The sequence below is a fragment of the Muscardinus avellanarius genome (assembly GCF_963383645.1).
Source record: "Muscardinus avellanarius genome assembly, chromosome: 12".
NCBI classification, from domain to species: Eukaryota; Metazoa; Chordata; class Mammalia; order Rodentia; family Gliridae; genus Muscardinus; species Muscardinus avellanarius.
Genome location: NC_137798.1, coordinates 17,032,788 through 17,060,439, shown reverse-complemented (window position 1 = coordinate 17,060,439; position 27,652 = coordinate 17,032,788). Strand labels below are relative to the sequence as shown.

The 27,652-nt window shown below is 49.1% G+C and overlaps 1 protein-coding gene across 1 annotated transcript; it reads right to left on the bottom strand.

The window, feature by feature from the left end:
* Nucleotides 1-216: 216 nt before the first annotated feature.
* On the bottom strand, nt 217-27,308 carry ONECUT1 (one cut homeobox 1; the record flags this gene model as incomplete). The annotated part of the gene is made up of 2 exons (XM_080708269.1): nt 217-509; nt 26,204-27,308. The coding sequence occupies 2 exons, from the start codon at nt 27,306-27,308 to the stop codon at nt 217-219; spliced, it is 1,398 nt and encodes a 465-aa protein (XP_080564395.1).
* Between the last annotated feature and the right edge of the window lie 344 nt (nt 27,309-27,652).

Sequence of the window (27,652 nt, the reverse complement as noted above, 5' to 3'; positions counted from 1 at the left end):
CAACTTGTCATCTCACTGAAGTGTGTGTCTCCGAACAAAGCCAGAATGCAGGTGAGCTAAGTCTTTGGTTTCTTTGGACTATAAATATCACTTTTTTTTTCTTCCTTCAAATATTTCTAAGTATAAACCTGCTATCTTGAGGTCCCGGTCTTTAAAAACTTTTTTAAAATTTATTTAAAGCTTTTCCACCGAGGTTTTAGTCCATGGTTCTTCACTTCACGCTTTGGTACAAGTGCTTGATGAAGAAGAGGAATTGCCTGAATTGGAGCTGCCCTCGTCCTGCCACTTGTCCAAACTCCTCCTCCTGGCGTTCATGAAGAAGTTGCTGACGGTGCTCAGCTCCAGCCCCAGCTGCTGGGAGATGGTGATTTGCAGTTCTTTGGACGGACGCTTGTTTTCCTTGAATATGGCGTGGAGAGTTCGACGCTGGACATCTGTGAAGACCAACCTGGGTTTTTTGGGGGTGTTGCCTCTATCCTTGCCATGTTCTTGCTCCTTCCTTTTGCACGCTGCAAAGAAACAGAAGGCGTTAGAACCAGTTGCTGGAACTGGGGCAGGGCAGGTGGAGGGGTTGGTCAATCGAGAGTAGAAAGCCAGGGATGATAGCAGTGGTCAGCCCTCCCTCCTGGCTTCCTATTTGTCTGCTTCTATCTGGTTGAAACACCATGGGAGGCTGAGAGGTGAAGAACCACAAAAGGACAGAGAACAGGACTCAGGCGGGGCTCCACAAGACCTGGCCATCGGTTCTGTCTTTGGTTCATATCCGTTCTTTGTCTTAGAAAACGTCAGGTAACTCCATCTGGGCCTGAGGCGCCTCCTCTATAGAACGTCACCCTTTGGCTAAATAAATTTATCATTTTGAACTTTTATCTCTCTACTTGCAAATAGTCCAAAGAAACCAAAGACTTGGATAGAAGAATACTTACTTTGCCAGATTGCGGTATGAAATAACGTAGGTAGAAGTTCATGCTAATTGATGTGCTTTACAAAGTATTAGCTCCAGAAATGGTGTCAGTCCTGGAGGGGTTTACAGTCAGCTGTGGGTAGAATATTAACAGCCCATCTGGGGGTCTAAAAACATAATAAAATGGAATTGCATTTGCTTTCCTGCTGAGTATGTATGTGTCTGTGTTTATGTTCCAGAAAAACTTAGTACATAAGAAAACCTGGGCTGGGGATGTGGATGAGTTAGTTGGTAAAGTGCTTGCCTGGCATGTGTGAAGGTGAAGTTCTGGGTTTGGTCACCAGCACCATCAGGCACCCTAAAAAAAGTGGGGTACACAAAACTATGTATATAGCTTTCCCCATTCATCTAATAGTCTTCAACTAATTCTTAGTAGAATCAGGAATTGTGGGGGTGGGGACCCTCTTCCCTGCATCAAGAACAAATCTGCTAAGCTAGCCATGTTCACCCATGTGTGCATGGGGGTCTCTGTGTCTCCTTTGGGCCCCTTGCAGAAGTCTTGCTCTTTGAGCCCCCCTTGGCTGGTCTCCCATCGAGAGGACCATTCCTGGTCATCCTTTCTGCATCCTGTATCAGGGAGCTGCATCTTGGTTGCTAGAGCTGTTTTACTGCATCATCCCAACGTGGCCCTCAGACCCCAGGCATCTGTTCTAGGTCAGGTGAGCCTGTACTGAAACAGTACAGGCTCACTAAGTTGACAAGATTGGCCCCAAACCTAGGCTCCTCCTGTCTCAGCCTCCCAGGCGTGCAACACCGGCCCAGCCTTGTTCTCCTCTTGCAGAGCTGCTGGGCTTTCTATCTCCCCACCCCCGTGGTCCATTGGCTTCCACATGTCAAAGAGCACCAGGGGCGGCATCACTCACAGCATCCTTCCCCCTCTCATCCCCACCATTAGTCTATACCTAACCATACCACCCAGGGAGAAAGTTGCTCTCGTCCCGTCTGCCTGTGCACAGGTGTCTTGGCTCAGATACTGTTGTTTTCAGAACTACAGCCATGGTAAGAGGTGAATGGGCACGCCCCCGGTGGGAGGAGGGACTGCTGTGTGTCCAGGCCTCCCACATCAGGTGCCCGATCCTGCTTCATTTTGCCTCAGTGGACTCTGGGTTCTCACTCCCTCATTGGATCATTCACCAGCTTCGGTGAGACTTGGCCTCTGCTTTGTCCAGTTCAAAAATTTTTTTTGTGTGTGTGGTACTGGGGATGGAACCCGGGGGCATTCTACCTCCAAACTACACCCCCAGTCCTATTTTTTTTTTCAGTACTAGGGATTGAACCCAGGGGCATTCTACCTCTGAGCATAATCCCCAGCCCTATTTATTATTATTTTTTATATTTTTGGAAGTACTGTGGATGGAACCCAGGGGCATTCTACCTTCTAGCTACACACCGAGCCCTACTTTTTTATTTTTATTTTTTATTTTTTATTTTCCCAGAAACTCTGACCTGAGACAGAAGCCGGTTAGAAAACCACTGTAGCTGGGACCCCAAATTAGGCAGTGGTAGGTGGGGATGGAGAAGTGCTTCTTAGGAGGTCTCATGGAGAGGACTTAACAAGTTGGCTGGGAGGGCTGAGCTCAGCACATCTCCCAGGTTTCTGGTTGGGTGGTAATTGGGACCTCTGAGAGGATGCAGGAGGAGAAATGAGCTTTATGCGGGCAGTACTTATGCCTGTATGGGACACTGTGCATTGGAGGTGCTTTCTGGGCATTCTGTTAAAGATCTCCAATAGGCGGTTGTCCAGCAGGATGTATGTGGCCTGTAGCTCAGGGGAGATGTCTGGGTTAGAAATATAGAGCTGGAAGTAATAAGGCTCTGGATGATAAATTACACGGCACATGCTTCTGGGTAAATACCCAACAGTGCTGGGTGAAGTCTTGACGTATCTAGCATTCAAAAGGAAGAGCTAAGGGAAGTCACAGAGAGATATCCATTTTTCACCTGACCGCATGCGTGTCTGAAGGGCTTCAGTCTGGTCCTTGGCACTTGGCAGGGCAGAGTGGGCTGAAGCTACCTTGGAGCCAGCATTTTCCAAACTGTGCCAGAAGAACACTATGCCTCTTAGAAAATATCACTTGCAGGCCAAGAACATTTAGAGAAACCTATTATTTGTATAAACTTTCCTCAAAGTTCGTAATCTATGTTAGCGCACATACACTTGTAGGTGTTCCAATGTCAAAACCTAGGAAGTGAGGTTTTGTTGGGGCCAGAGCAGGCTGATGTGTTCTCTGTCTCCAGGGTATCCTAACAGGAGCTCAGAGTCTGTGTGGGTACTGGGGGAGGTGTCTGTGGATAGTGGATGTGGCTACATCTGGAGAGAACTTTGCAGTAGTTGGAGTTGCCAAATAAGAAAGCAGAGATACCATCCGTACAATGCAGAACAGACTAAGGATGGTTGAGGGCCACTGAGTAACCAGAGAAGATGAAGAAGCTGTTTTGTTTTTGTTTGTTTGTTTGTTTGTTTGTTTGGGTACTAGGGATTGGACCTAGGGTCATTCTACTTCCAAGCTATACCCCAGCCTTTTTATTTTTTTTGTTTTGAAACAGGGTCTTGCTAAGTTGCTGAGGGACTTTGCTAAATTATCGAGGCTGGCCTTCAACCAGACGTGGTGGTGCATGCTTGTAATCCCAGCACTTGGGAGGCTGAGTTAGGAGGATCATGGTTCGCAGACATCCTCAGCTACTTAGTGAGGCCCTTTGCAACTTAGTGAGACCCGGTTGTAAAATAAAAAATAAAAAAATAGGGCTGGAGGTGTGGCCTGGAGGTTGAATGCCCCTGGGTTCCATTCCCAGTACCACTAAATAAATAAATAAATAAATAAAAATAAAAAAAGTAAAAAGGTCATCAGTTCAGTGGTAAACGCTCATGTGTTTAATTCCCAGTGCCACAAAAGTGAAACAATACAAAACAAATGCAGCCACAGGACATGCACGGGAAGAAACCCCAGAAGGAGCCCCGGGGCCGTGTCCAGGGTGAGACTTGGTTGCCTGGTTTTGTTCACTGAGCCCCCAAACACCCTCTAATGGGCTGAAGCTGCTTTTCTGGCAACTCCAGGAAACAACATAGAGGACGCGTGAGTATTTGAAAAAACAGATTTCCAAGGGGAGCTATGGGCGTGGATGTGGCAGGCCTGTCCCAAGCCCGTTTTGTGCACTGGTCCCCCCACATATACTATGGAGAGAAAAGAGCCTGTCGATTGGCCATGATAGACTTGGGATTACTTCTCAGACTCCAGGTGCTCTGGGTCAGAATGCTATCTGCTTTGCTTTGAGTGATTTCGCTGTGCCATATATATATATATATATATATATATATATATATATATATATATTTTTTTTTTTTAATAAGCCAATCTCAATTGTTAAGGAGGAAGCTCTTATGTAGAAAACAAGAGGGAATACCACAATATGCCAGGTGAAAAGCCACGGTGGGTTCTCACCGCTATGACAAGGGCAGCCATTGCTGAGGGAGCAAACTTCTGCACAGAACTGTCTGGAAACTGGAGCCGGTACAGCCTGCTGGACACATGTTTGCTGTGTGTCTGTGGACTTGTGGGAGCCACAACAAGCTCCTGGGCATGCATATGAGAAGCTCAACAAAAACACATGCAAAGTACAGACTTTCCAGCCAAGAATAGTCACCATAACTCAACCTGTACCTTGTTTTACAAGACCAAAAACCTCCATAAGACCTATCCATGAGTCCCATAACACTCAGGCGAGGTACAGGTGGTTTGCCTTCCTTTTTATTTTTATTTTTTGTAAATAAAACAGTCAGGGAGCCGGGCATGGTGGTGCACGCTTGTAATCCCAGCATTTGGGAGGCTGAAACCGGAGGATAGTGGTTCACGGACAGCCTCAGCTACTTAGTGAGACCCTCTGCAATTTAGTGAGTCCTGTTTCAAAATAAAGAATAAAAAATAGGGCAGGGGGTGTAGCTTGGAGGTCAAATGCCCCTGGGTTCCATCACCAAACCTGAGTTGCAAAGGAGCTCACTGAGTAGCTGAGGTTGTCCTCGAAACAGGATCCTCCTGTCTCAGCCTCCCAAATGCTGGGATTACAAGCGTGCACCACCATGCCTGGCTCTTAGAAATTTAATGAGTATATGTTGTCTGTTTTCCTAATGCCTTTTAGCTCAAGCCACATATGTGTCAAGGTTGACTTTTTTTTCTTAGATCTAATAGGAAAAAATGCAATTCTTTAAAGAAAGAAAAGGGTTAAATAATTTTTTTCCCTTATACTTTCTTGATGGTCAGGAGCTTTACTTATGAGAAAGCAGGAAATAGCTATTTGTAACTTGTACCAAGCAGCAGCCAATCTTAAAGCAGTTCACTGTAGCTAGGGATTGGAACAATGAATACTAATAGATTGGTTTGTACTTCTATTAGTGTATCTTAATCAAAATTGCTAGCCTGCTGGGCATGGTGGTGCATGCTTGTAATCCCCGCCCTTGGGAGGCAGAGACAGGAGGATCGCTCAGGTTCAAAGCCTGCCTCTCTGGCTTAAGAGACCCTGTTTACAAATAAAAATATAAAAAAAAGGTCTGGGAGTGTAGCCCGAAGAAGGGTTCCATCCCCAGTACCACCACCAACCCCCCCCAAAAAAAAAATTGCTAGCCAGGTGTGGTGGCACACGCTTGTAATCTCAGCATTTGGGAGGGTGAGACAGGAGGATCTTGGTTCTCGGCCAGCCTCAGCTATTTAGTGAGGCCCTATGCAGCTTAGTGAGACCCTGCTTCAAAATAAAGAATAAAAAATAGGGCTGGGGGTGTAGCTCAGAGGTACAATGCCCTTGGGTTCCATCCCTAGTACTGCAAAAAATAAAATAAAATGAAATAAAATTAAAATATAAAAATAAAATTGCTAGATGATAGGACTCAAGAACTGGGTACATGTTATTATTTGGTATACTTACAATCATTTAAAAGTAAAAGCTCTGACATGTAAAAAAATAATAATCTATTATTTTGACTTTTCACTAAGTGGTCCAACATTTTCTACAATTAATTCCAAATTAGTGAAGTTTTTCTTATTTGCATTTCTGAAAGGTGGTCTGTAGAATCAACGTAAATGCCATCCTACCAATACAGATTGTACATAGCTGGCTCCACAAGGGCCCTCCAGTAGCCCAAGAAGAAAGCTCCATTGCTGCTCTGTCTGGCCTCTATCGCCTTCCCGTCTCACCCCCACCACTGCTCACCCACGACCCTCCACTCCTGCCCCATTGCGCAGACTCACTCCTAAGGACACTAGGTGCGCTCAGACCTTCAGTCCCAAGTACGCTGGGTGTGCTCAGACCTTTAGTCCCAAGTACCCTAAGTGCGCTCAGACCTTTAGTCCTAAGTACCCTAGCTGCGCTCAGACCTTCATTCCTAAGTATGCTGGGTGCGCTCAGACCTTTAGTCCCAAGTATGCTGGGTGCACTCAGACCTTTAGTCCCAAGTACCCTAAGTGCGGTCAGACCTTTAGTCCAAGGTACGCTGGGTACACTCAGACATTTAGTCCCAAGTACACTAGTTGCACTCAGACCTTCATTCCTCCACACAAGCTGTTCCTTCCACCCAAGAAGCCTTCTTTTCTCCCTTTATATTTTGTGCTGCTGGAGAGTGAACCCAGGGCTTTTCTACCTCTGAGCTATACCCCCAGCCCTGTTTTATTTATATTTATATTTTTTAAAATCTGAAACAGGGTCTCAACAATTTGCAGAGGGCCTTGAAAAGTTGTTGAGGCTGGCCGCAAACTTTGATCCTCCTGTCTCAGCCTCTCAAGTACCGGGATTATAGGCATGCGCCACCACGGCCGGCTCCTTTTTTCTATACAAATAATTCCCTATATAGTCAAAGCCAAGTTGAAGCATCTCATTTGCTGCTAAGCCTTTTTCATCCTAGGGAGAATTACTGTCTCCAGTGCCCAGAGAGAATGTTTCCAATATAATTCACTATTTACCTACTGGTCTCTATCACCAGACTGTGAGACCATCTCTTTCATGTGGTCCATAAGACTATACCATGGGTTATTTATTTGGCATACTTAGCATCCATATTGGATAAATAACTTGGGTATGGTTCCATAGAAAATGACACTCAAGACCTATGTTTTTATGTCGAGTTCCATGAGATATCCTTAATCTCTTTACTGGGTAGCTATTCGTGGAGCAGTTTGACCCTGTGACTCTGGGGGTACATTTGTGAAAGGCTAATGGGAAGTCCATGAAAGGCAGCTGACCCCTTGGTGAAGAAACCCAGGCTGCCGCCATGCCTGAGGCTGAGTCAGAAGGTGGCTCAGGCCAGGTAGCCAGCAGGCTGGTGTTACAGAGCTTACGCAGAAAAAGGTAGGTACAGGGGAAACCAGCTTGGGCTGGGACACTGACAGGAGCCTTTCCCTCCCGCAACATGGTGAGGTGCTCGGATGGAGGCACTGGGCCACCAGAGGGCCGAGGCACACTGCCTGTGACCTTAAACACACCGAGGAAGGGTTTAGATTTATGAATAATGACAGCACGCACCCAGAGACTCAGGTGGATATAATAACAATAAATTAATGGGATGAGCCCAGGGGAGTGGTCTTGGAGAAATTCAAATTCAAGGGATGAAGAACTCAAATGAAGAATGCTTTAGAAACAAGGCAAAATGAAATACCACTTTGCTTCTTTGCTCTTTGGACCTCTGGCTATCGGCACCGTGGCTCCAGGGGTGAGAGCATCACCCCTTCCTCCTGGGCTTCAGGGTTAGCCTAGAGTCTGCAATGGGAGAGTCTGAAGGGCCCTTCTGAGTTCTTACTCTTGGCTATAAATTGAAACCCCTGAGAAACCCTAAACACACTGCCTGGGACACATGGCCAGACACTGGTCCAGAGGCCTAAGGTTGAGATGGTCATTCTAAGACAGCTACGACTGAGAGCTGTTACTTAAATCAATGCTCCTCAAACTTGGATTACATGGACTCTTGTAAAGGCGGACACTCTGACTGATTCCGTAGTCAGGACGGGGCCAGAGGCTCCGAATGTCTAACCTGGGCCGAGTGATGCACAGCTGCTGGTCCAGGGCCAGGCGAGAGTCACAGGGGCCTGGCGTCCAGAAGGTAAACTCTAACTAAGGTGTGGTTCAAAAGCCTGACATCGCCCACGGGGGTGAAGGCTGGCTTGTTCAAATTGCACACTGAGGAACCCCACTCCATCCCATACCTAATGAATCAGACTCTCTGAGAATGGGATTCACAAACAAATTACTTTTTTGTGTGTGTAGTACTACAGGTGGAACCCAGGGGCTTTTTCTACCTCTAGGCTATACTCCCAGATCTATTTTATACTTTATTTGGACACAGGGTCTAAGTTTCTGAGAGCCTCACTAAGCAGCTGAGGCTGGCTTCAAACCTGTGTGATCCTCCTGTCTCAGCGTGGGATGACAAGCATGTGTCACCATGCCTGGCTCACAAACACATTTACAACAAGTTTCCTGAGTACCTGAGACACTCAATAAAGCTGGAGTCACCTGCCTGGAGCCTGTATTTTTAAACTTTCCAAGATCAAAAGAATCACCCCCATTTCTTGTCCAAAATGGAGATTCATGGAATCAGGAATTTAGGAGAGTGGCCTTGGAATGATGCCAGTGTTTCCTGTGAGTTCAGGTCTAGGAAAGCTGCTTGTGAGATCTTTCTGTGGGGGTGGGGAAGCTCCAGGTAACCCTTCTCCCTCCCCCCACAATGAAATCGTTCCCATAGACCCAGATGCCTTGATTGTCTTCATCTGGAAGTGGATGTGTTGAGGCAAACCCAAAGGTGGGAGTGTCTACAGAATTCAGTGCTGGGCATGGAGTGTTTTCTTCTGTGATTCTGATGTAAGAGTAATGTAAATAAGAAGAGGAAAAGGATCAAATTAATGGCTTTAAGTTATTATTTTATGTGCTGGGATTGGACCCAGGGCCGTATAGATGCTAATTATGAACTCCGCCACTGACCCACAGACACTCCAGTCCCTGGCTGTGGGCCTTGAAGCACTGGCAGAGCCTCCTCTGCCTTACCAAGTACGTAGGGCAGAAGGGAGGGAGCTGGGACCGGAGAGCGTCATCTTGGAGTGTGTGGTCAGAGCGAAGAAGAGCGCTGTTCCTGGCCCACCCTGCGTATCCACTGGGCTGACACCCAGGCGTGTGTAGCAAACCTGCCTAGAAGGCAGGGCTGCTGTTGCTCACTGCATAAAGCTGAGGGCGAGTCTCAGACTTAAGCATGCATTCCAATCCTTCTGAGTGCTGGTTACAATACAGATCTTGGACCCTACACCAAAACCAGTGCTTCTCAGACCTGAATTGAGGACTGAATCTCACTCAAACTTGGGTAGGATTTCCAACATGCTCCGACATGAGAACTGGGGCGTGAGTGTGAAGGAGGGATTGAGAATTGCAAGCAAATCCCACCAAAAATGTTTAGTCAGATTCTTTTATCTTATGAGTATGTGCAAGGGAATTTGGAAGCTATCAGATGTGTTATAGCATTGAGCACGCTAGAATAGATGAGAGAGATACCGAGAGACAACAGAGAGACAGACTCAGAAACACGACACAGAAACACAGAGACAGAGAGAGACAGATTATTTGGTGTCAGAGTTCTTCCTGTGGAGCAAAAGACATATAAATAAGGGATAAGGGAAGACAAGAAAAAAATCCTGTGGGGATAAATCAAAATATATTCCAATATATACAGGAAGTGATGCTGACGGGCGTGCACCCGTTATTTTAAAAAAGCTGTGCACAGCATGTTTATGTGCACATGTATATTATGTGTGTTTGAATGTATGTGCATATTTGTATATGTGCATATGTATGTACATAAACATATGCACGTGTTTCCTGGCTTTAACTGAGAGGGTAGAAAAGCAGGCACCCTAATAGCCCTGAGCACACCTAGCACCCAGGTCTTCTTGGTCTCCAAGACCACAGTCCACCAAAATAGGCCAGGCCCATCAAAGGAGTGTCTCGTGCTAGGCTTGGGGCAGAGTAAGCACCAGATGACCTTACAATGTCTTTTTACACCAGAAAGACTTAAAAAAAAAAAAAGGGAAAACATGTCAGGACAAAAGATCCAGGTTAAAGAGACTCTTAACCAGTCAAATCTTGTAGGTAATTTGAACATCAAAATGCCTAGTACAACAATAAAGTATTATTATTATTATTTTGGTTACTGGGGATGGAACCCAGGGGCCTTCTACCTCCGAGCCACATTCTAGACCTGTTTTAAACCTTATTTTGAAACAGGGTCTTGCTAAATTGTGGTGGGCCTAACAAATTGCTGAGGCTGGCCACGAACCTGTGGTCTTCCTGGCTCAGCCTCCCAAGTACTAGGATCACAAGCGTGTGCCACTACGCCCGGCTTATGGCCCATTTGAAAAAAGAAAACCACAGCAATAACAAGTGGACGAGTTGGTGAGAGAGAAGGCAGGCAGCTGCAGCTCACTGCATAAAGCTGAGTGCTGGAGGTGCAAAATAATCTTGAAACCATTGGGATAAAGATTAGATTGGCGAGAATCACAGATGCTAAATCCACAGGGAGGATTAGGAGCAGCATATCTGTATCATCTTAAAGTATCTCCCCACAGACTGCTTATTGCTTACAAGGGATGAAAAATGTGCTGCGATTGTACAGTGGAGAAATCAGACATTTTGTGATCAGAATTAGCTTATCGATTAAGTAAGGGACAGACTGTCAGGGGCCTCCAGATTACGCTTGTAATCCCAGTACTTGGGAGGCCGAGACAGGAGGATCGCAGTTTGCCACAAGCCTCAGCTACTCAAGGAGGCCCTCTGCAACTTAGTGAGACCTTGTTTCAAAATGAATAAAAACAAAAATGGATTACAACCCTTTTTCTCTGAGAAGGGAATCCTGCCTCCCATGCAGCTCTCTGGATAAGAAAAATGAGCTCAGTGGAATCACAAGGAGACATCAGAAAAATACAAATAACTGACATATTAGAAAAGAAGGAATTGAAGCCAGGCGTGGTGGTGCACAGCTGTAATCCTAGTACTTGGGAGACCGAGACAGGAGGATTGAAGGTTGAAGGCCAGTCTCAATAACTTAATGAAACCCTCAGCAACTTAGTAAGACCTTGTTTCAAAATAAAAAAATAAAACAGAATTGGGGATGTAGCTTGGAGGTAGAATGCCCCTGGATTAAATCCTTAGGAACTCACACACACACACACACACACACACACACACACACACACGGGGATTTATTCCAAACACGTCAATGTTGTGAAAGATGGAGATTGTAGAAATATATTAAAAGATGCACAAGAGACATGACCCTGAGTGTGGGCTGGGTCACAGCCTGGAGGAGAGCAATGTTCAGGGCACACGGAGAAAGCTGAGCCATGATTACAGAAGAGAAAGCCTTGTCTTGGGGAGATACTTCCGTACCGAGGGGTGCCGGGCAACTTAGCCTCAAGTGGTTCAGGAGAAAAATTCGATTCAGGAGAAAAAGAGAAAATAATGAAGCACATGAGGGTCAAATGTGAACAGTTGGTCAATCTTCACACACTGCTGCTCTCGTTATATTTTATTTATTTGTTATTTGTTTGTTTATTTATTATGGTATTAGGGATTGAACCCAGGAGTATTTTACCTTTGAGCTACAACCCCAGCCCTATTTTATTTATTTATTTATTTATTTATTTATTTATTTATTTATTTTGGAGGTCCTGGGAATGGAACCCAGGGGCACTCTACCTCCAAGCGACCCCCCCAGCCCTATTTTTTATTCTTAATTTTGAAACAGGGTCTCACTGTGTCGCAAAGGGCCTAAGTAGGAGCTGAGGCTGTCCTCAAACCGTGATCCTCCTGTCTCAGCCTCCCAAATGCTGGGATCACAAGCGTGCGCCACCATGCCCAGCCGTTTTATTCTTTATTTTGAAACAGGATCTTACCAAGTTGCAGAGGGCCTCAAGAAGTAGTTGAGGCCGGCCGCGAACCTGGATTCTCCTGTCTCAGCCTCCCAAATGCTGGGATTACAAGCGTGCGCCACCATGACTGGCTATTTATTTATTTGTTTATTTGTTTATTTTTGTTGCATTGAGGATGGAACCCAGAGGCCTTCTACCTCCAGGACACATCCCCCTGCCCTATTTTATTTTTTATTTGGAAATACAGTCTCACTAAATTGCTGGGACTGGCTTTGAACCTGCGATCCTCCTGTCTCAGCCTCCCAAGTACGAGGATTACAAGCGTGTACCACCACACCCGGCCCTAATTTTTCTAAAGTTTTTAGATGAAGCACTAATACTTATAAAATATATTTGAAAGAGGAAACCAAACTCGTAGTAAAGTTTTATGTTTAGTACCACAGGCTGCTGTGTCAGTTCTTAAACAGCCAAAGCAAAACAAAACAAGAAAACCTCAAGATAACCGAAATGTTCACTGACTGGAAAGCTTATTGTAAAGTTTATGTGGGTCATGGGATCACGTACTTTTTTTTTTTTTTTTTTTTTTTGCGGTACTGGGGATTGAATACCCAGGGGTATTCCACCTCAGAGCTACACCCCAGCCCTATTTTTTAATTCTTTTTTTTTTTTTTTTTTTGGTGGTACTGGGGTTCCTGGAAGCCCTTCTACCTCCGGGCTACACTCCCAGACCTATTTTTGCATTTTTATTTGGAAACAGGGTCTCCTAAGCCAGCACGTGCGGCTGGCTTCGAACCTGCGCGATCCTCCTGTCTCTGCCTCCCAAGCGCGGGGATTACAAGCGTGCGCCACCACGCCCAGCCTATTTTTTAATTCTTTATTTGTAAACAGGGTCTCACTGAGTTGCAAAAGGCTTCACTAAGTAGCTGAGACTGTCCAGGAACTGCGATCCTCCTGTCTCAGCCACCCGAATGCTGGGATTACAAGCGTGTTCCAACCTGCCCGGCTGGGCCATGTACTTCTAAAATATAAAATCATACGAATTTGCTTACCTGACCAGTTTATGAAGCAACTTAAGTGTCTAATAATAGGAGTTTGGTTGAATGAGTCATAGTTTAACTAGGAAATAGAAGGTCTGTAGAATGGTTTTCGATACAGAGTGCTTCAGGAGCAGGGGGATAGTGTTTGATTCTTCCTCTGATGTCTTGCAAATTATAAACATCCTTTCTGTGCATATCTACTGACTGAATGAATGCTTCTCATGATGTGTCTGGGAGAGTACAGGGTGGTGGAATTATTAGGGATTTTTAGTGTTTTAATACTCCATCATAAATTTATTACCATGCGATTTTTAATTTAAAAAATGACAAAATAGGCCAGGCATGGTGGCACATGCTTGTAATTCCAGTATTTGGGAGGTTGAGACAGGAGATTGCAGGTTGAAGGCCAGACTCAGAAACTTAGTGAGGGCTTCTGCAATTTAGTGAGACCCTGTTTCAAAATAAAAAGAATAAAATAGGAGTGGGAATGTATCTCAGAGGGAGATTGCTCCTGGGTTCCATCCCCAGTAACACACACACACACACACACACACACACACACACACACACTACAAAATAAGCTGGCCATGGTGGTACACGCTTGTAATCCTAGTCCGTGAGAGTGTGAGACAGGAAGATCACAGGTCCTCGGCTATTTAGTGAGGCCCTCTGCAACTTAGTGAGGCCCTGTTTCAATATTAAGGAAAAAAATAGGGGTGGGGTGAGTTCAGAAGTAGAATGCCCCTTGGTTCAATCCCCAGTACCACAAAAAAATTAAATCGTGTGTATTTATTATCCTATTGTGAAAAGATTGAAAGGATATTCACAAGCACATATAAGGGTTATCTCTGTGTGGAGTGCTATGTGTGATTCTTGTGCTCTTTTTCCGTGATTGGCATATAATACTTTTATCTCAAGAAAAGTTATTTTTGTGTGTGTGTGTGGCACTGGGGTGGAACCCAGGGGCATTCTACCTCTGAGCTATACCCCTAGACCTATTTTTATTCTTTATTTTGAAACAGAGTCTCACTGAGTTGCAAAGGACCTCACTTAGTAGCTGAGGCTGTCTGTGAACAGCTACCCTCCTGTCTCCACCTCCCAAATGCTGGGATTACAAAGCATGCACCACCACGCCCAGCTTGGAAAATTATTTTTTTAAATAGAAATTTAAAACATTCAGCTTCCAGAGAGTCCTTAGAGGCATGCGCCACCACATCCAGCTTAGAATACATTGTGTGCGTGGGGTGGTTACTAGAGATTGAATCCATGGTATTCTACCTCTGAGCTATACCCCAGCTCTACTGTATTTTCTTTTCTTTTCTTTTTTTTTTTTTTTTTAACAAGAGAATCTTGCTAAGTTGCTGAGGCTGGCCTTGAATCTGCCATCCTCCCGTCTCAGTCTCCCAATACTGGGGTTGTAGGAGTATGCCACCACGCCTGGGTTAGAATACATTTTGTAAACTTAGCTTTTGAACAACTTTCACGTGTAGAGTTGTCTTTCATAAACGAGTTGGGATAAGAGAGCCCCACGGAAGCACTGGGTGGCTTTCGGCTACCCAGGAGGCCTCCCGTGATCCTCTCATCTCTGGGCAGCACCTTGCTGAGCTCGCAGATGAGTTTCTAGGGCAGAAGCTGTTGGCAGCCAAGGAAAACAACAGCCATCCACTGTTTCCCTAGAAAGTTATAATTTGGGAGATCAATGAGGCCCTTAATTACTTCAATAGCAGGTTAGACGCACACAGACACACACATACTTGAGCACACACTTGTCAAGCCACAGACTGTCTCTGAAGAATCCACAAGAGACCGGCACAGGGCTTTCCTTTAGGGGTGGAGGGCCGGGTAACTAGGGAGCAGGCTGGGAGAACAGTGGAGTTTTCTCTGTGTACCTGTTTATGCTGTTTAGTTTTTGTTTGTTTGTTTGTTTGTTTGCAGACCTGGGGATGGAACCCAGGGGCATTCTACCTCCGAGCTACACCCCCAGCCCTATTTTTTATTCTTTATTTTTGAAACAGGGTCTCAATGAGTTGAGAAGGGCCTCACTAAGTAGCTGAGGCTGCCCACCAACCGCAATCTTTCTTTCTCTTCCAATTCTCTGTCCGCAATTGGCTGAGGATAATTCCCAGGAGAGCCGACGCTTTCTGGATCTGCCTAGATGACAACACGGCATGTCTCAGGATTTGTTTTTTTTCTCTCTTTTTGGTATAAATTGCTTGATTTGGGGAAACCAGACAAAAACAAATACTTCCCCCTCCCCCCAGTATTCAAATTAAGTAGCATGTATTGCTTACAAAACAGTATGTATCCATTTGTAAGACAAGATGCAGTAAAATAATGAACACTTATGAGCCTGCCTCCCAACAGAACTAGATCATCAGCTGCCCTGCATGTCCCTATCAGAGGCAACGCTCTCCTGAATTTGTGTGTGTGTGTGTGTGTGTGTGTGTGTGTGTGTGTGGTGCTGGGGCGGTTGGAACCCAGAACACTGTGCATGCATGCTTTGAGCTACATCTCCTGTCCTGTTTTTTAAAAATATTTTTATCACATGTCGATGCATCTCTAAACTAGAAGTTGTTTGCCCTTGCTTGCTTTTGTGCTTTGTAAAAACGGCATTGTTCTGGTGCAGTTTTCCATATCTTGCTTTCTCTTTTGATGATTCAACATTGTCCCTTAGATGCATCTACACTCTTGTGCATATCTCTGGCTCATGTGTTTTCATCCGGCATAGTATGGGAGCGCATCCTTATTTGAGTCTGTCAGTGGTCATTGTGATTCTTTCCAGCAATTTTCTATGAGGAACAATGCTTAGACAGTCTTTTTTCTGTCTTCAGGCATACTTGCTAGTTTATCTAGAATATATACCAAAAAGTAGAGTTGCTAAATATGTATATGTCCAGAGTTATAAGATGATGCCAAATCACTAGTATTTTTAAACCAAAGGTGCCAATTTACATTCCCATCAGCAGCGTGTAAGCGTTCCTAATGATCCATATCTTTTTTATTTTTTATTTATTTTTTGGTGCTGAGGATTGAACCCAAAGGTATTCTATTTCTGGCCTACATCCCCAGCCCTATTTATTTATTTATTTATTTTGAAAAACAGGGTCAGCAGGGCACGGTGGCACATGCTTGTAATCCCCGCGCTTGGGAGGTGGAGACAGGAGGATGGTGCTGGTTCCAAGCCAGCCTCGCGGCGTCAGAGACCCTGTTTCCAAAATTAAAACATATGAAAATAAGTCTGGGAGTTTAGCCCAGAGGTAGAAGGGTTTCCAGGAACCCCAGTACCACACACACACACACACACACACACACAAAAAAAAAAAACAAGAAAGAAAAAGAAAAAAAAAAAACAGGGTCTCACTAAATTATGGAGGGCTTCACTAAGTAACTGAGGCTGGCTGTGGACCTGCGAGATCCTCCTGTCTCAGCCTCCCAAGTGCCAGGGTTACAAGTGTGAGCCTGGCGTTGGTCCATATCTTCACCAAGGTTCTATTTCTAGGACATGGCAGTGGAGTCTCAAACTGCAGAGGTTTTGTGCCAGCAGACAGCGCTCCTGACGGATGGGCTATTTCTCCTGACCACCCGATGGCAGCGCCTAATCTGAGCCTGCCCAAGAGCCTGAACCCCTGAGCTTCACACTTGCTGAACCCTGATACTGAGAAGAAAGCACTAAATGAGATAGAGGCTAGAGTATCTGTGGGGCTTTGGCGTGGATACACAGCACCACAGAAGGCGGTCCATCATAGAAGGTGCAGCCTTGAAATGACCTAAGGCCATATCCTTCATTTCACATTTAAGGGAACTGAAGCACAGAAAGGTTCAATGACCTGACAAGGCCTAAGAGTTAATTACTGCAAGACCTTTCTGCAGGGCACTTGATTCTCAATCCAGAGTGATTGTTCTCTTCCCTCCCCATTCCTGTCATTTAAGATGCCATAACAGGAAACATAAAATAAATGGCTCTTCAAGTAAATGGTTCATTTTGAAAAGGTAGTTATCTGACTGAAGTGACTGATGAATTTGATAACTTTAGCTTGTTTATGATATCATATTAATTGGGACAAATAGTGAAAAAGATAACCTGGACAATTATGGTTTCAATATACAAATTTAGAGCTGGGCGTGGTGGCGCACGCTTGTAATCCCAGCATGTTGGGAGGCTGAGAGGGGAGGATCCGGGTTTGCAGCCAGCCTCAGCTACTTAGTGAGGCCCTTTGCAACTCAGTGAGGCCCTGTTTCAAAATAAAGAACAAAAAATAGGTCTGGGGGTGGAGCTCGGAGGTAGAATGCCGCTAGGTTCCATCCCCAGTACTTCAAAAAAAGTACACACACACACACACACACACACACACACACACACACACACACACTTAACTGTATTAAAACGATGCTGGCCTCTTGAGGGAAAAAATCCTAATTATCTCACTGATCATTCTTGCCCTTGGATCACTCCCAAGGAAAATGCTGGGTGGGCAGTGGTGGCAATTCTTGTCCAACAGGCTCAATGAGCCAACGGTTTATAATGGAAGAAGAAAACACTAAAAAGAGGCCGATTTCCTACAGAGGCGCTTAGCACTCTTAAGAGAATGCCTAGTAATCAAACGTGGCATCATCGTAATCGCGGGCCAAGGGCCGGTCTCCATCCATCCAAGGCTGTAAAAATGGGACTGGGGAGGGGGAGCGACTGGTTCATAATAGGAAGGCTGTTTGTGTGAAGCAGCATGGTTCCCAAAGCCCTTACTGGCAGCGCTCCTTCTGTTGACCTTGGAGATTCTCCTCTTCTCCATCCCTATGCAGCTGTCTTTCTCCTTACTACCCATATAAAAATACCTTTTTACAGCTGGGCGTGGTGGTGCACGCTTGTAATCCCAGCATTTGGGAGTCTGAGACTGGAGGATCATGGTTCGTGGACAGCCTCAGCTATTTAGTGAGACCCTTTGCAACTCAGTGAGACCCTGTTTCAAAATAAAGAATAAAAAGAATAGGAGTGGGGGTGTGGCTCGGAGGTAGAGTGGCCCTGGGTTCCATCCCCAGTACCACAAAAACATAACAAAACAAAACACCTTTTTATCTAAGAGCATGCTGGCCAAGTGGTACTGAGGTACTTCTGGTTCAAGTTTTCCTCTCAGCAGTCATTTAATCAGCACTTCCCTATTTAATGAGCCTGGAGTGCCATTACATAATCGCCAGCTCGCTGGATTAATGATGAAAAGAGGAACTGATTTTTCCAGTTGCATCCTTTGAAGTGAATGTTAACTTTCTTTCTGAGTCCTTAGTTAAACGCATTAGTGTGACAAATATGTCTTTGTCTGGCATAAGTAATTAGAATTTAATCACCTTAACTGCATCTTAATTACCCCAAATGAATTGAAAGGACATTTAATAGCAAAGATTAAATTGCCTTAATGAACGATTTTTGTGACTCCATCAATACTGAGTCGCATAGCCACGCCCCTCGCGCGCTCCCGCGGCCGAGCCCGCAGTGAGCGCGGAGGTCACTAGGTGGCGCGCTTCGCTCGTTTGTTTATTTAATTTCCCCATTGATCTGTTTTCGAAGCCAACAGGAAAGAAAGCGAAAAGCGCATAGTTTTATTGTGTTCTTCTGATAACCTCTCTTAGGGACTATGAGATCATCGCCAGATGTGAAAACGAAAGGAGTGGTTTCAGAAGCTGTCGATTCTGAGTACCCTCTGGCCTGTTGGAAAGGAAGGGGAGAAGCTCCTGTGTGACTGGAAGCGGGCTGTGTTGGGAGGAAACTGCAAGTCGTCCTGTGGACCTTAGCCAGCATCTGCACAGAGCTTTAGTAGATTTGCTGTGCGTGTGCGTGTGCGTTTGTGTGTGCGCGTGCGCGCGCGCAGATTCCTAAAATACTAGTGTTGGAACAGTAAGGCGGGCAGGGATGTGGAGCCAAGAAATGTAATTGGTGCCCAAGTACAGATGGGAAAGCCAGGAGGATCTGGGCCCTTGGGCCCCTCCGCGTGGCTCCCCTAGGACTGGCCTTGCCACATAGCACATCTAATGGCTCTCCCCATCAATAATTGTTTAAGTGAGCAAATGGGTGGGCTCCATGTCCTGCTTTACTATTGTTCTCTCCGGCTGCTTCTTCAAAAGAGAGCAATTAAAAACTCTCTTATATGTCTTGAGTAAAAGGAAATGAGCTTCCATAAGTAACTCTCTTTGAGTGTTCCGGAGGGACATGACCACACTGTCTCTGAGTTGGAGAAGTTTGTTATGCACAGGCTTTCTAAGTTAGGTGTTGATGACTGGGAATTAGACATTTCCACATTCTGTGGGTCTGTGGACCTGAACTGGAATGAGTTGGACGACAGGAGGGTTCTGGGCTTTGAACTGGGAATGCTGAGTTCAGGATATTGGTGTCACTACAGATAAGTTATTTACCCTTATTAAAGACAGCAGCGGGGAAAATCATGGGAACTGCCACTTAGACTACTGCTCCTCAAACTTTCCTGCACACTGAAACCACTTGGAAGCTCTTAAAAATCCTAAGTCTCATTAAGTAGGGTGCGGTGACATGCATCTACAATCCTGGGATCATGGGAGGCCAAGGCAGGAGGACCTTGAATTCAAGGCTAGCCTAGGCAACTTTATAAGACTCTGTCCCGAAAAAGTAAAACAGAAGCAAGATTAAAAATAAAAAATCCAGCCGGGCGTGGTGGCGCACGCTTGTAATCCCCGCGCTTGGGAGGCAGAGACAGGAGGATCGCGCAGGTTCGAAGCCAGCCGCGCCCGCTGGCTTAGGAGACCCTGTTTCCAAAAATGAAAATGTAAAAAATAGGTCTGGGAGTGTAGCCCGGAGGTAGAAGGGCTTCCAGGAACCCCAGTACCACCAAAATAAAATAAAATAAAATAAAATAAAATAAAAAATCCAATGCCAGGTCATACCCTATCCCAAGTACATCAGAACATCTGATGTGGCGGCCATGTATTAGTTTCTCTTTTAAATCTCTAAGTGATTCCAGTGAATCAAGACTTAGGAGTCATCGGCACAGGCAGGATTATTAAGTGAGAATGTCTATGTGTTGACCACAGTATAAAGTAAGTATGGCCAGGCGTGGTGGGCACGCTTGTAATCCCCGCGCTTGGGAGGCTGAGACAGGAGGATCACACAGGTTCAAAGCCAGCCTCAGCTACTGAATGAGGCTCTCAGCAGTGTAGTGAGACCCTGTTTCCAAGTAAAATATCAAAAATAGGTCTAAGAGCACAGCCTGGAGGTCGAAGGCCCCTGGGTTCTATTCCTAGCACCACACAGAAAGTAATTAAGTAGAATGTGCACAACAAACTGAGTTCCTTTTCCACAGTCATGACAAGTCTGACGGGTTGTACATCAGGGCCAGTTTATACACAGCTGTCATTTTATTAAATTGACCTATCTAAAGGAGAAGACATTTTCTAGAAGTTAATTTATTCCTATTTTATGATAATGTAATATCTTTTGGGGGGACATATTCGAGTCTATAGCAAGAGCCTATGATAAGCATTTCTATGTTTATATCAGAATGTCCTGTAACTGGCCTAGCCAACTAACCCAATCCTGTCTTCTTAAGAGGAAGGTAAGCTTCATTAGTATTAACATATTTCTATTAAAGAAAACCATATTAAAACTTACTGATAAAAGATAGGAATTTATGAGAGTGCACTGAATTCATCCAAAGTAGAAGTAAATTTTTTCTTTTTACTGGACTATGAAGCTGATGTTTTTCAAGTGGAAATAAGGTCGGTTTTTTCTCCTAAAAGGGCTTATTCATCCAATTTAAATGGACATAACAAAGCATCACATTTAATGAAAATATATGTTGAATGCTATTCTCCACCAAGATAAGAAATATTGAACCCTCTAACACCCTGTAAGACTATCTTTCTGTAGCTGGCCTAGTTTGAGAGGCATTAAGTTTTGCCAAAGGGTGGAAATCTGTTTATGTGGGGGCTGAAATAAAGCCAATCGCTTGTGATTCAACCCATCAAGACCCCTTAGTTGAGTTACGGTGTTCGGTATGCACTTGAGTACTCCAGTATGCGGAGTTCACAAAGAATGCTAAGTACTGTGACTTCAAGGACTAGGCCTCTATCAGACACCACAGAGCCTCTTTTTAAATTACTCACTGCCATTAGATGAGGATTTTCTGTTTTACAAGAAGATCAGGAATAAATTTTACCAGTGTTCTGGGTAAGAACTATTTCTTGTGAGAACTTTGGGGACAGCATCTGTTTGATTAGCTGAATTTGCGATGAAGCTGCAGAAATGACCGCATCAAACAGCTCCTGTAACAACCTCCTTAAAGACCTCGCAGATTAGAGATGACTATAGATTTTCCCCAGCGCGGATCAAAGGGACGGAATTGAACGTTTTAGCTTAATGATCCAACCCCTGTCACACCCACAGGGACGTGAATTCCGATTTTATAAGCAGGTGTACACCCGTGCGCCGACCGCACACGGAAAGATCAACTCGGATGGGTTTGATCTCTTCGATTACTTGACGGTGCCAGTGTGTATTCCTGGCAGGCACTCACAGGCTCATAAACTTCGGGATATTAGCTGTTAAATTTTTTTTTTCACTACAATGTTTCAAAAGCATCCTGGCTACCTTTCAGGAGCAAAGAGGACTGGGCCAGGCGACTGGGCTGTGGGGCCCTGTCCAGGGTCCTGACGCCGCCACGCCATCCCTGGGCCAGGCTCCTGCCTCGAGGCCTTCAGATCCCCTTTCACTCATCCCCAAGAGAAGAAACAAAGACTCCCCAGCCCCAGGCCTCAGGGCTGCCTCCTATTTGGGTCAGTTTGTTGGAAGAGGAAACAACTGAACAAAGGAACTTCTAACCACTATGGCCCCTTGGCCCCTTCCGCGGCAGCGCTGACTTCAGGCCGCCAGGGTCACCTGTGTTCTATGTTGCTTTTCTCAAATTAAAAAACAGGTCAGCAAACGCATCGCTCGGAAAACCCAAACATTCACCTTGTTTGGGGTAGTTAGAGTTGGGGTGTGCTTTGGGGGGTATGGAAATGTCTCCATTTGTGGGACAAGTAACCTTAGGCATTGGTGAGGACCTCGACAGGTTTATTAGATATCCCCCTCTTCCTCCACACTCTGCCTGTCAAACTAGGTACCTGTTTGAAAATCGCCAGGACAACAGGAGCTCTAAAAACAAAGACACAGCTTTCCGCAAGCAGCGGGTGGATCCACAGAAGCTCCCAGCCCCCAGCCCCAGCTGCCCGCAGGGGGGCGCGCAGTTGCTGCAGCTCAGCCAGCTCAGCCCCGAGAAGGGGAGCCCAGGGGAGGGAATCGGGGAGCGCAGCACTCTAGCTCCTCTCAACTCAAAGCTCAAAGTTTGAAATAAAGACACTCCTTGGCTTTGGGCGGCTTCACAGGCACCACAGAATTGTGTTATTGTTGGTACTGTCTGTCCCAAGCTTCAGTTGCAAGCTGTGATGGCTGCTTGGTTGCCCTGGCTACCAGGATCTCTCTCTGAATGCTTCTGAGGCTCTTGGGGGTGTACCTGATGGCGGGATAGCCAGACACCCCTCTGAGCGGGCTATGGGGTTGTATCTGGCGGGCATCCTTGGAGCACCGGTCACCAAGGTCGCTCTCCTGAGTCTGGAGGCAGGTTTACACCAGCAGCCGCAGTCTCCACCACCACAGGCTATTTCTTAACCCAAAGTACACCTCTTATGCCTCACAGGGCCTGTGTTCCCTAGTGGAGACTGCACCGTGGGTACTATTTATTGTCCTGCACCCTGGAGGGGACAGACAAGGCTGAGAAAGGGACCACGCACAGAGTCCGTCCTGGTGACCGCCCGAGATCTCTTGGTTTTGCGATGGACTGGTGTGTGTAAGTGCGTGCCTGCGTGCGTACGTGTGTGTGCGTGCGTGTGTGTGTGTGTGTGTGTGTGTGTGTGTGTGTGAACTGACCACCCATGCATTTCCACCACTGGTCCTGGGCAAACTCTGGGACTCCCAAACTCCTCCTGACAACCATCCAACGGGGCCACACAGGAAGCAGGTTTAGGCCTCCTCTGGTGGGTTGCCTCTTGCTGGCCTTAGAGAGGCAGAGCTTCAGGAAATCTGTGTGCCCGAGCCTCCTCCTCCCATCCGGAGCTGGGATGCTTCCCAAGAGCCGGGTCCCAGGTGCCCAGTCTTGGCTTCCCTCCCGGATTGAGGAAGGGTGCTCCTAGGGCCCAACATAGCACTCCTGCCTGGATCCCGATGCCGGGGAGGTGACAGGGCTGTCTAAATGACCGGGATAAATATTAACAAAAAGCAAATGGACTTGTGCAGGGCCAGTTATCAATCAACCAGGCCGCAAGGCCACTCACAGCAAACAAGGCCCAGGTTGGGTCGGGTGAGACTTTCTCATCGCCTGCTGAGGCTGAATCCTGACCCGCTGCCTCAGATCCTCCGCTGGGCCCGCAGGGGCAAATCCCGAACCTAAAGGGGGCGCGAAGTCCCTTGTGGTTTGGGAGTTGCCTTGCCTCCTAGTTGGAATAAACCCCATTCCTGCCTGAACCTTGGGCGCCTCAGGGTGCCCTTGCTGCGCCCACTGGTGGGTGTCTCCTCTGGCAGATATCGCTGTGTGGCCAAAGTCTTCTGGAATCTTTAATTGGAAACTAATCTCCTCACGTGTTGATAGGCGCCCACGTCAGAGGCGGCGCGCCCCCACCAGCTCCCCACCCCACTCTGAGCCGGGTCGCGCTGCGCTTTAATGGGGCAGCAGCAAGTATTACATCTAGGGAACGTATATTGATTTTTTTAAAGGTAGTTAATTTGGTGAGAATTTCCTCCTGTCGCCTGTCTCCCACCAGCTCCGTGATTTCGTGACCAGAAGGCGCCTTCCAAACACCACACCACGTGAGGAGAGTTTTGACTCTCGCAACCAGGACAAACAGAGAAGACCATGGAGAAGCTACTTCCTGCGGAGGGGAGGGAACTGAGCGTCCAGCCCCAGCCTGGCCAGGGGGGTGGGCACAAGATGGGGGTGTGTGTTCCGGTGCAGCTGCGGCAAAGCTTCAAGGGGCAAGTCCACAGCCTGGCAGCCAGGGCAAACAGTCCAGCACTGTTGGCCTGCCGGGCAGCATTTGGCGGGGGGGGGGGGGCTCAGAAAACGACCTCACAGGTTTTTTCCCTCTAAGAAGATGTTAGCCAGGTGGGTGGCTATTATCCGGTGACTTAAGTCATAGTTGTGTGGCATGGCGATTGCTCCAGGCTCCTTGGGCCGCACTGAGTACTCAGTCCCAGCCCTCCAAATCACCCTTTTAAGCGAAAGAATAAAAAGTGAGGTACGGGATGTTCCATCCAGGTCTCAGAACATGGGGTCCTCTAGATTTGGGTAGGGGTTAGGGAAGGGTGCCCTGGCTGGAGTATCCTATTTTTTACTTTTTCAAGCAAAGAGCCATCTTCCTGGGACAGCCTGGCTCACCACAGGCGGCTAGGTTCTGGGCCAGAGGCCCTTCAATAGCCTCCCAGGTTCCATGCGCATCTGTAAGGCTGCGCAGCCCCTTGCCCGCAGGGCTCTGGAGTGCACGTTGCAACCCCTCCTCCTCCGGCTTGGCTTTGGGTGCTTGGAGGTCAGAGGAGCACCCAGGACAGTTCTCAGGGTTGGGTTTCCAAAACTGGGGCAGTCCTTTCTGAACAAAACCTATCAGTCCGCCCTTCCCTGGACCGCTGGAGGCAGCCGGTGAGGAGAGACACTGTGCCTTCATGGCATGCGGGTGAGGACTGGGCTTTCCCCAGGAGGGAGGGAGGCCTTTTCTTCTCCGTCCAACTGGGGGGGGGCACGACTCAGAGAGCACCTCCGGGGAAAAGGTACGGAAGTGAGCCTCGGGAGCCCCCAGGGAGCAGTCAGGACAAGGGCGGCCTGCCCTCCCTTCTCTCCCCTCCCTGTCTGTCTGTCTGTCTCTCTCTCTCTCTGGAACCTCAGCTGCGGGGGATGGAGCGAGATGTTGCCAATATACAGAGCTAGAGAAGCGCGGAAACGCGGGACCTGGATTCCCCCTCCTTTTCCTCTTCGTTCCTCCTACCCGCCGCCTGGCCTGGCTGGGCTCCGCACCGTGGGAGTGTGTGTGAACACTTTGCTGGGCGTCACGGAGAACGAACTAGGCTGGAAAACTTGGCGGGGCAGAGAATCAAACAGCTTGGCGCTGGGGACCGGAGGCCTCAGCGCCCGGAGCTCGGGCAGCCCTGGGGCTGGACTGGCCGGCGCGGGCACCTGCCTCCGCCAGCTTCTATTGGCAGGCACCAGATGGGGGGAGGGGGCTCCGGCCTCACGCTTTGATTTTAGACTGTGAAACGGCTCAGTGCCCCCGGCTCGGGAGCGGATTGACTGTCTCCCGTTCTCCAGGGACGAATTAATGGAGAACGGTCAGTTAATTAACAAACCCTCATCCCGGCTTTTACCTTTCTCTTCGCCCGGGCCCGAGGCCGGGGAGCGGAGCGGGGACGGGGAGGGGCAGGGATGGACTCGGGAGTCAATCAATTTGGCAACCTCCGCCAGGTCTCATTAAGCCGGGTCCGCCCTCGGCCGCCCTGGGCTCGGCCTCCCTCGCGCGTCTTCAGGGGTCGCCGAATCCGCCCGAAACCCCGGTGCGGGGCCGGCTGGGCTCCGCGGTCCCGCGGCCCGGGCCGGCGTTCACCCTGCGGCCCACCGAGGCCGCCCCCTTGAGCGGGAGGCGGCGGCTCCGGGTTCCCAGCACTTGCAGACGTGGCGGGTCATTTACACACTCCCACCTCGCGCACGGGGGTTCAGGCGGAAAAAGGCACGCGGAGGAATAAAACCACCAAAGTCCTAAGCGCGTGGGTGGCGACGGCAGCCCCGGGCTCGGCTGGGACCTGCACTTTGGGCCTCGCCCTCTCTCCTTTCCACAGCCGGCCCTGCGCGCAAGGCGCGTGCCAACCCTCCCCCAGGTCCAGCGCACAGCCCAGCCCCTCGGCACCTCAACTTCTCCCGCACTCTTCCAACGCGCGGCTTCCCGGAGCTCGCCCGGCGCCCGTGGAGCGCGCGCAGGCGGGGGTCTCCGCCCAGCCTCCCCGCGGCTCGCGCCGGGTGTGTGCTGGGGTCCGGATGGGGATCGCCCGCGCGCCGTCCGCGCCCCGCGCCGCCTCCCTCTTCCGAACCCGGGCGCGCATGGGGAGAAGCTGCGCACAGCCCTGGTCCGGGACGCGGGCTTCTCTCCGCCTCCGGCTCCGGGACCGTCCAGCAGCGCGGCCCCGGCGCGGAGGCTCCCGGTCGCCCAGGCCGCGAGGCTCGCTCCCCCGGCGGCGCTGGGAGGCGGCAGTCCGCCTCCAGACCCAGGCGCCCCCGGCCGCTCACCTGCCAGGCGGAGCGCCGACATGCGCTGGAACTCCGGCTCCTGCAGCCACTTCCACATCCTCCGGAAAGTCTCCCGGCCGGACTTGAGTTTGCTCCAGGGTTTGGGGTTGCGCAGCAGGTCCGAGAGGGTGCCCTGGGAGCGGCAGAGCACCCTCTGCGCGAAGATGGCCTGCGGGATGCTGTAGCGCTTGAGCTCGGTGGTGATGCGCTGCGCCACCTCCTTGGTGTTGATCTCCTCCATCTGCCCCGAGCTGCTTCCACCGCTGACCTGCGCGCCGGTCACCGAGGGGTTGGGCTCCCGGGCCGCCCCCAGGAGCTGCCCGTGGCCCTGGGCGTTCAGGTGGGCGTGCGAGTGATGCGGAGGAAGGCCGTTGATGGGCACCATGCCGGCCGAGGCGGGCGCGAGGTGCTGCTCGCCGTGGCGGCCGAGCATGGCCGGGTGGTGGGCCTCGAAGCCGTTGGGGGTGAGCATCTTGTCGGCGGGCATGGCGGCGCCCGGGTGGGCGTAGTGGGGAAGCCCTTGCTGGGAGTTGTGGATGCCGCCCAGGCCCGAGCCGGAGAGGGGCGAGAGGCTCTGGCCCATGCCGGCCACCTCCTTGTGGTACGGGCTGTACAGGTTGTTCATGGAGGCCAGCCCGCGCTCGTCCCGCATGAGCGTGAAGCTGCCGCTGACGTTGCCCGCCAGGCGCTGGTGGTGGTGCGGGTGGTGGTGGTGGTGGTGGTGGTGGTGGTGGTGGTGCGGGAACTTGTCCGACACCGTGGAGATGGGCGGCAGCGGCTGCAGGGGCGTCAGGGTGGTGTAGGTGGTGGGCATGCTCATACCTGGGGGCGTCTCGCAGGCCATGGTCATGGTGGGGTGCAGGGGGCCGGCCAGGCTGTGCTCGGGCGCGCGGTGGTGGTGGTGGTAGTCGCCGCCGCCGCCGCCGTCCAGCAGCGCCGCCATGCCCAGCGAGCGCGGGTGCGCGGGGGGCAGGGGGCCGCCGCGGTGCGCCACCGAGCCGCGCGCGTGGGGGCTGCCGCCCAGCAGGTCAGCGGGGGCGGGCCCCGGCTCGTGGCTCGCGCCGTGCAGCTCCCCGATCGCCTCCATGGCCAGCTGCGCGTTCATGGTGCTCGGGGCGCGCCGGCCGCGGGCCCCACATGGAGGTGGCGGGCCGAGGCTGCGCGGGGCCGGGGTCCGGGCTGCGCGGCCGCCCTGCTCTCCGGCGATGCGTGTGCGCGCGTGCAGGTCCTCGCCTCTCCTCCGGCCCCAACCTTCCCCTCCGCGTCCTCCGCTTTTTCTTGCTGATTTTTAAATATTAATTTCCAAAAAGGATGCCCCAGCCCGCCCAGCCCGGCCCCTCTCTCGCCCTCTCTCAGGCTCGCCAGGCCCCCGGGCCCCCGCACTCGGCCGCCGCCGCCCGCCCGCGCCGCTCGCCAGCTCCGGCCATGGCGCGGTTACTGCTCAGGACT